General features: G+C 33.3%; 1 protein-coding gene across 2 annotated transcripts; it reads left to right on the top strand.

Annotated features, from left to right (window-relative positions):
* The first annotated feature begins 1,271 nt into the window (after window positions 1-1,271).
* LOC117932516 (lectin-like) lies at window positions 1,272-7,222 on the top strand. 2 transcript variants are annotated; one of them, XM_034853790.1, is made up of 3 exons: window positions 1,272-1,402; window positions 6,435-6,553; window positions 6,647-7,222. In XM_034853790.1, exons 1-3 carry the CDS (start codon window positions 1,346-1,348, stop codon window positions 7,011-7,013), a joined length of 543 nt encoding a protein of 180 aa, XP_034709681.1. In that variant the 5' UTR covers window positions 1,272-1,345; the 3' UTR covers window positions 7,014-7,222. The 2 variants fall into 2 exon arrangements, with proteins under 2 accessions (XP_034709681.1, XP_034709680.1); XM_034853789.1 differs by having other exon boundaries at window positions 6,644-7,222.
* The last annotated feature ends 2,365 nt before the right edge of the window (window positions 7,223-9,587 follow it).

Raw genomic sequence — 9,587 nt, 5'->3', positions numbered from 1 at the left:
GATATTATTTTTTAAAAATAAAATAGGAATTTACAATAATGGCTCAATTGTATCTTATCTTCTTTGCCAATCCGAGGGCAGTGTCTCACAGTGTGTTGAAAATTTGTCCAAAAAAAATACTAGGAAAATGAAAGGAAAGCATTTTAAAAAGTATTTTTCTACTTCTCTTGAAAATTTGTCCAAAATAGAAAGGAATACATTCAAGGAGGAAATTGTTGGGATATATCGGCGATATATTGCCGATATATCCTGTATCGGGAGACGTCGACACGATATTTTGTGGAGAAAAATAGCTGAAAATCGGTAAAAAATTATCGATATATCGACATCAGGCGATAAATCGGCGATTAAATGGAAAAAAGGAAGAAAATCATCGATATTTCACTGGTCAATGTGCTACAATGCTCTCTCAAAAAAGCCTCTTTTTTGTGTCGTTGAAGGGATTCGAACCCTAAACAAAAGGTTTGGGGTTCAACTTATCAGACTACCAGGGCAAACTTGCCATTTGTTAAATGTATTGCACTTAAAATACATATTCAAAGTCATCATGTAAAGAAAATTTTAAAAGAAAATTTTAGAGAGCAAATTAATTATAATTATTTTATAATTAAATACAAAAATTTCTTTCTATTGATTACCAAAAATATAAAAATTATCATAATAATTTTCTTCATAATTTTTTTAATATCATTAATAAATTAATTAAATATTAAAAAATTGTACATATATCATAATTTATTTTATATCATTTAATACAATTGAATTAAATGGATCATAATTTTAATATTAATATATATTTTTAAGTTAGAAATATTATAATCAAATATTATAATATTATTATGAAAAAATATTTGATGTAATTTAATAATAAATGTACACTTATAAAATTCATATTTTTATCGATGCATACGATATTATTATCAAATATGATAAATCATATTATACATATATAAAATTCTTTACTAAAACAACTTTAAAATATTTACTATACTTTTAATTACATTTTTATGAAGTTTTTCTTGTATTTTTATAAATTTTGATTAATTTTATGCTTATCGATATTTTTTTCCGAAATATACGTCGATATATTTCCGATATATCCGTAAAATCGAAGTACCGATATATCCGTAATTACCTATATTTTCATCATCGAATACATTTTAAAAAGCATTTTTCTACGTAAAATGTAGGTGTAATGACAAAATCACCCGCCTGTTCTATAGCGGACAAAACAGTCACAGTCACAGCCTCAGCCTCAGCCTCAGCCCTAATGTGCTAACACTTCAATTGCAGAGCGCTTGATTTCTCAAAGCTCTGATCGACAATTTCATTTGTTCTTTCAACCATGAGTGCAGGTGCCAGCTCCAGTAGCAACATCGTCTTCCTTGAAAACAGGACAAAGGTTAGCTATACAATAAGAGCTCCTCCACCTCTTCTTTCAATCTCTTCAGATTTATTGACTTTTGATAGTCAATCTTGTTGCAATCAACTGCTGATAATCAACTAAGTGATCCAAACACACTCAGCTGCCCTTTTTTTTTAGTTTGTTTGTGAAGGGGTACAGGTTTGTTTCCTGAATCACACACAGCTGTTTTTATGTGTGTGTGAATGAGTACTGCAGAGTTTCGTTTCTTGTATCATTTGCTGTCTTAGTATGTAAGATCTGTCGATTGCTCAACTAGATTTTCACATGCCAAAAGAAGATAATGCATAAAATTTGTTTGTCAATGTGATATGAGAACTTTATCTTTCTAGGGGTAATAAACTTTTCTATTGCTTTTGCAGCTCAGATTTGATTTCAGATCTGTTTAAGAAAGTCCCTTGAAATTTACAAACGCTGTTTCTGGATTTCATTTTCTAGGGTTTTGGAGTTCAAATCAATTAAATTCAATAAAATGCATTTCGCATTTTCATCTTAAAACCTTCTTTTTTTTCTTTTTCTTTTAGAACGTGAAAATGAGAACAAGACAGAAAATAGATCAAGTGTTTCCTGATATTAATTGCATGGCGGGAAGGCTTTTTGTAAAGGAGAATTATTTAGTTTTTGGCTGCGAGGAAAACATCTGAGGAAGTGACCTCACTGCTTTTGGATGCACTGAATTTATAGTTGTACTATAGCAATCATTGAACATTGATGAATCTACGGATATATTGATCTTTGATTAAGCAATATATATACTGGATGCACTCAATTTATTGTTGTACTGTGGCAATCATTGCCAATCATTCAACATTGATGAATCTTCCATGCGCAGTTTGCTTAGTCAAAAATCAATGTAATGAGAAGTGGTACAACTGCGCTTTTTCAAATGTGCTTATTTTATGATTCAAATTATGTTTTTGGCTCTAGAGGATGAAACCCAAATTTATTCCTGATTGGATATCAAGAGGAGGCTGATATCATTCTTCCTTTTGATTCTAAGGGCACTCCAGAAGGATAGAGTAAAGCTTAAGCTTGAAACATACTGAACAAGCTGTCTTGGAGAGGATTGAGGTTATTGGGCCAGAAAAACTCTTGCACTCAAATCTTTTTCTTCATAGTAAATTTTTTACAATCATCAGGGGTCTATGATTTTGGATCTCTTGGGTTCTTTTCCATTAAAATCTCTCTCATCTCTAATCTCTTTATCATCTATCATTTTTCTATTATTGTCTCATTCTTTTTTTTCACTTGCTAGGAGAGTGTTGCTGTATGCATTAATGCATATGTTTTTGTTTATTAGTTCCTCCTCTCCTGTAAGTGTTATTCCATCCTTGAGATTTACCTTCAATTGGTACTAGGGCAGCTCTTTGTTTAAGATTATTTTCAATCATTGAATTTTAAGTTTGGATTCTCATTAAGAGGGTGCCTCCATGTTAAAGCCATCCTATTTTTGGGCCAACAATTATCCACAATGAAGAGTAGTCAATGTAATCTTTACATAAAAATGCAAAGCAAAAGACAGGGAAATGCCATTGAATTTGGGAAAATTCTACAAAAGGTATTGCGCATGAAATGTAGACCAATAAATGTTATTGAGCCTAAGATAAAAGTAGCAATGGAGGTAATGTGCATGATCCCAGCTAATTCTATCATTAATGTTGTTCACCTAGGTGACTTTTGGTGGATTACTACATGCACTTTAGTTACAAAGCATTAGGACAACAAACAGACTGCTCATGAAGGCACTAATGTCATTAAAGTATCCAACTTTCAAGTGTTGATGTATAAAATATTTGAGGCAATTAGGATTGATGAACATAAGACCTTAGGGAGCTTCATGTGAAGTTAAATAGATATTGTCTTCCTTTGCCTAATAGAGTTAGAGGAAGCAAACACGGATTTTATAATGGTTCGACACCCTTTGCTTACGTCCACTCTCTTGAAACTCCTAACTAAGTGAGGGTTCCACTATCTTTGAAGTTTCAACCAAACTGTCAACGTCTTTACACTTGGATTCTGACTCCGATAGGCTCTTACACAATCCTTCAAGTATTCACCAACTTAAAACTTTCTATTCACACAATCTCACTTAAATAACAATGAAGAAAACTCTCAACATAGTTCAATAAAGGTTCAAATACAACTAAAATGCGAGAAAGAATGACAAGGGCACACTAAAGAGTATGCAAGTGAGGATTTAATGCACTGAGAGAATGAGAGCTTTTATGAGAAGAATAGGAAGTGAAACAATTGAATGCAGGTGTTCTCATGCTCATAAATTAAGTAAAGATCTCAATTTATAGGTTTTTAGCCTCGGGAGCCAAAACTGCCAAAAAGTAGCCTTAACCGATTGACTAGCCATTAGGCAATAAATGCATGGCAAGTGACCATTGGACTTTGATCGAGAAGGCTAAACTATCAAACGGGAATACATAGCTATTAGAAAAATAGAGAAAAATTTTTATATCCCTCGACCGGGAAGGCTTAACCGATTGATTGGTACCCTAATCGGTTGAGCCGGTTGACTAATCGCTAGACCAGTTCACCTATTTTGGATTGAAAACCTATTTTTTTCTATTTCTTTCACTTCTAACATTTAGGTAAGGTTTTTAAGAGTATTAATAAGTTAAATTTAAAATGATTTGCCTAAGGTTTGTATAAGAAAACTTGGGTTTTAATGGAAACTTAACTTTAATTGACTTTGATACTATTTGTAATGACCCGCACCCAACCATGTAAATATTTCCCGCTTTGGGTCTAAAGGGCCCTTATGACTTTAAAATGCTTCTACGTAGTTAAAAGGAACCCATGTCCCATATCGGATGAGGGAGAAAGTTCTTGGCGCTACATAAGTATGGACTCCTCTTTACCCTCTAAGCGTGTTTTAAAGTCATAAAGGCTCTTATGGATCCAAAGCAGACAATATCTACGTGGTTGGGCGTGAGTCATTACAAATGGTATTAGAGTCAATCCTTGACTTCAGTACAGGAGTTTGTTTGGGCCTGTGAGAAGTGTTTGTCTATTTGGCCCCATAATCTCATGGGACACAACAAGGACGTTGTGTCTACAATGGGGGGGGGGGGGGGGGGGGGGTGTTTGTGATGCCTCAATCGGATAAGAAAGAAAATTTCTAGCACTACATAAGTGTGGACTCCTCTTAACCTTGTAGATGTGTTTTAAAGTTGTGAGGATCCATTAGGTCCAAAGTGGACAATATTTACATGGTTGGGAGTTGGTCATTATCTAATAGCTTCATGTTGCTTGATAGAGAACCAATATATATTTTTTTTTGCTTATCCATGCTTATAATGAATTGGTAAGCTTCTCATTTTCATTGCTCCATTCTTTTAGCTCTCTTGTTATATTTTATTTTATATTGTGATTATGCATCTTTGTTTACTCAAAAAATTCCCTCATTCCCATTCTTCTAGTTAGGTTTCTCCATTTCATTCCCTAAAATTTGGGGAAGATTGTTATTTTGGCATCTTTGGTTATCTTAAACCAAAATTAAATTTTATACTCATCATTATTTCATTCATTTGAGTTCATGTATGAATAGATTGTGGTTTTCTATGAATAGATGTTGGCTTTTTCTGTGTTTTCTGTATTAGTATTAGAGCTTGGTTGTGGTGTTTGTGTTGGCATCTTTGTGCTTAATTTTGTTTTGACCATTTGTCCAAAAGGATAAGGTGGCAGTCCTAGAGCCCTGAAAAAGTCTTCCATAAATGGTATTCCATGTTTGCCTTTCTTGGCCAAAGCTTGTGGCCTGTGATGACCTTTATTATTTGCCACCTTTGATGCACTTCAATTAGTTGCTTGAGTTGTGTTCTACCCATTTGTTAATTCACTTTCTACTTTTGGACATATTGACTATATATATATATATATATATATTTGATTAGCTAGTATTGAGCTCTAGTTAACCACATTTTAATCTTTCTTCTAGTATTTCTATTGGGTATATGGTGTTCTGTGTGAGCATTATTCTTGCAGATAGTTCACATATTTATCCATAGAGCAAGTTGTTTCTTTTGATGTTCTCCTTTTTGTTTACTATTTGTGCATATTCTGGATACAGCATTATTCGTAGAGATTCTTCCCATTATCTTATCTTTTTTTTCTTCGGGGAGTGGGCATGTATATTGTTGTATTTGTTGATACATTGTTGTTCTTGATGATAGAAGTATATCTTGTTGATACATTGCATATATAGAGTCCTAGATATGGAAATTGTTGCTACATTGAACGTGCTTTAACTTATCAAGACATTAGAAATACTTGGTTTGATTTGAGCTTTATAGATGAGATCTTTGTAGATCCTTGCCCCCCCCCCCTTTTTTTTTTTTTTTTGCTTTGTTAGTTTTCAGGTGCTATTATACCTAGGTTTTAAGTTTTGATTACAAGAAGTATACCTAGGTTGTGGTTGAGTGAGTGTGTGAGTTGCCTGGAATGAGATTGGGTGACACATGCTTGTAATCATTTTTCTTGTAAAGGGTTTGTCCCAAAATTGTCAAAAGGAAAGATTATAAGTATTTTTACTGGCAAAATTGCCAACATCCCATAGCTCGGTACTTCCAAATCCTCCCTTGGATTGCTTGTTTTGACAACATGTCAATGTGTCCATGGAAGGTAGCGAAAGCAGTGGTAAGTAAATTCCAGATTGTGTGTGGTTGTATCTCTTTGGAGATTTTTCATATAAAAATCTGTGTCCATGTCTCCAATCTCTGCATGCGTTAGCATTTCATGTTGTTATATTTTATTCTTGCTTGAATTTATGTGCCTATATTATGAAATATAGTGTGTTGCTGGCTTAACGAGGAAATGGTAACTGTCTAGAGGATTTTTATCATGTGTGGTTATCAATAGAGGTTAGATGAATATTAGTTGACGGGGATTCCAGTGGCTCAAAGAACCAGCAACTGCTTTTTGTGGGTTATTGTTTTTCCATCATTGAGTTTCCCACAAACAAGTGATCCTAATGAATTTTTCCCCTTTATTCATGGTTTTGCAGGAGCGACGGGAAGACAGAAGATCCGGCGAAATCACCATTTTACTTCATGCGAGATCACTGATTGAAAGTTCTGGTGCCGGACAAGAATGCTGGAACCTTAGTCATAGGGAAACAACAAGGTGATGAGACAAATTTCTAGGGCATATTGATTAAACTTGTTTTGATGTCTTCATCACCACCAATATATAAGTTTTATCTTCAACGTGCAGCAGCGTTGGGAACATTGAAACGGCGGAACTTAAGAAAACCCATCGCTTCCATGTGAAAGGAGCTATTAGTATGCGGGAGCTGACACCAGGAGTTCTATATGAAGTTGTATATGAAATTAAACTGAAACGTGGGGGATGTGGGTGGGAACACCCAGTTACACTGACGCTATCAGTCCCAGGTGAAAGAGCCAGAAGTCGCCGAGTAAACTTTTATGAGCTGCCCAAAGGAGAGTGGATAGAGGTGAAAGTTGGCGAATTCAAAACAAGGCCTGGAGAAACCAGACAAGTGAGCTTCGAACTTCTCCAAGATGAAGCACATGATAAAAAGGGGCTCGTTCTTAAAAGCGCAATTGTCAGGCCAAAAACCTGACTCCACCCTTGTGATAAATGAGCTGCATAGTGTAAATTTTTTTGTTTGTGAGGCACCTGATGGATGCCTGTTTTGGGGATTAGCAGATATTGAAAAAAACAAAAAAAATAAAAAACAAAAAAATAAAAAAAATAAAAAAGAAAAGAACAAAAAATAAAGAATAAATTTTGTTGGAATGAAGAGGCTAAAATACAGGTAGATTATTCTTACTTGTGTGGTCAGGATATACATATGTTATCATTTATTTTATATGATTGAATATAATTGAATTAAATGGATTGTAATTTTAATATTAATTATATTTTAAAATTAGACATATTATAATAAAATATCATAATATTATTGTTTAATAATATTTAAGATAACTTAATAATAGATACATACTTATAAAATTTATATTTTTTATCGACACATGAGATACTATTATCGAATATGAAATGGTACATCACATATATATTAATTTCTTTAATGAAACAATTTCAAAATATTTATCATTACTTCTCATATCATTTTTTTAAAAAATTTTCTCAATATTTTAATGAGTTTTGATTACCTTTTTATTTACCGATATTTTGGATCAAAATATATATGAATATATTTTTAATATATCCATAAAATCAAAATACCAATATATCTATAATTACTTTCATCCTTTTACATTTGGTATAATAACAAACAACATGATGTAGATGATGCATAGCCTGGGGTAACAAGTTACATAGACTATTTTTAAGTAAAATATCACATAATACTCGTATATGATGATGTGAGATTGATTCTATTTCATTTTAGGATTTTTTTAAAAAAAAAAATCAAAATAGGACTCTGGATAATCATAGAAAATAATCCCTTCTTTTATCCTAAAAGTACTAATAAAACAATATCCCTCGACTGTTTACATTGCCACGAAAAAGGGCGGTGGATATCGTGCATGTGACGCCTTGGGGAGCTGGTTTAAAGGAAAACTTTGAAACCACGCGTGGCTTCCAGCACTTCGACATCCGCGCATCCTAAATTTTTAATTATGATTAGAGGACAAGTCCATGTGATGGATACTGACCAACTCCATACATAGCTTGATTACACGTACGATACAAAGACATATTTTATTTTTAAATAAAATATGATAAATAATCATAACATGGGATGAATACTGACAAACTCCATGCGATGTTTTACAAAAGAATATTTGTCTTTAATTTATACAATGTCTTCATTAACAAACCGAGCCCATTCTTCTCCAGTCACATTATTCCCTTTATGAATGATATCTTTTCTTCGAAGCTGGAAAATTGGAATGTTTTAATAGGAAAGTTAATTTTATTTCCATCCAAAAAAAGGTTGCTGATGTTCTTCACCGTATCATTCATAAACAATTTACATGAAAAATGGTTGGTATACTTAAGAGCAATTCAAGTGAAGGGATGATGACAACATTGGTGGAGGTATTATTTTTCGTGCTACAATTCAAAGTGTAAAGTTGATTTTAGAAAGAAAGAAAACTTTAAGAAGAGTAAAGGAACAAGAGCCCTTTTTCTATGAATAAATTGGTTGAAAGGCTAAAATATGTGGATATCCTAAGGGCCAGGAGAAGGACTAACCAAATCCGTAAGAAAGGAATAATGTGGAAGAAGACTAGCTGTAGTAGTGCTATAAGAAACCTTTAATTTGGATGTAGATGGTAGATGATGGTACACTCCAATACCACATCCATGTTGTGAGTGCTTAGATAGGTTGGCAATTCCAAACAAAATTCTAAACAAAATTCTTAAGTGTCTCCTAACTCGATTTTTCAATCATTCTTCAAACTACTTGCCTAATGAATATCAAGTTATTGAATTTGCTGAAGAGACCAAGGTATGTAGTTGAGGTTGGAGTTGGATGGAATTGAATCAATCATATTATTTAAATGTTTTTTCTTGAAATATTTTTTAAAGAGTTAGGAAGGCTTGGGAAGCATTTTTTTACTAAGTGTTCAAAATGCCCTGTTCCAAGATCGATCTAGCTTCAAGTCAAATCGATCCAGGTTGCACTTTCTTGATGATATCACATCCATTGGATCAAGGGCTTCTTTCATTTAAAAACCTAAAACTGGCTTCCTATTCTACAAAGAGAACACTAGAAAGACTAGTAGTCATTCCCTTTGTGCTCTCCTTTCTTTCCAAATTTAGGGTGTTTGGTTGCCAAGAAAATCCCTTCTTTTCACCTTGATTTCCAAACGGATTTTCTTAAAAAAAATAAAAAAATTGGTTGATTCTTGCTATTCATTCATCTCCCATTTACTCAATTGATTAGGTTTGGGTGAAAACCCATTTTCTTCTTGTGTGGATTTAAGAAAAGGTCAAGATTGAGCTTGGTATGGACTCCAAGTGCACTCTGAAAGAAGAAGGTGTGAAGCAGAAAGTGGAAAGGTGCCAGTCAAGTGGTCTAGAAAGGTTTAGTAGGCTTGAGCTAGGTAAAATCTTGTATTCAGTTTTTGTTCTTCATAGTGGACATTTTTTTATTAGTGGTAGGCCCATGGTTTTTTTTTTATCAGTTTGAAGGTTTTCCATGTAAGTCCTAGTTTCATTGTCT

The sequence above is a fragment of the Vitis riparia genome, chromosome 15 (genome assembly GCF_004353265.1).
Source record: "Vitis riparia cultivar Riparia Gloire de Montpellier isolate 1030 chromosome 15, EGFV_Vit.rip_1.0, whole genome shotgun sequence".
Taxonomy (NCBI): Eukaryota; Viridiplantae; Streptophyta; class Magnoliopsida; order Vitales; family Vitaceae; genus Vitis; species Vitis riparia.
This window is presented reverse-complemented; position numbering and strand designations above follow the sequence as displayed.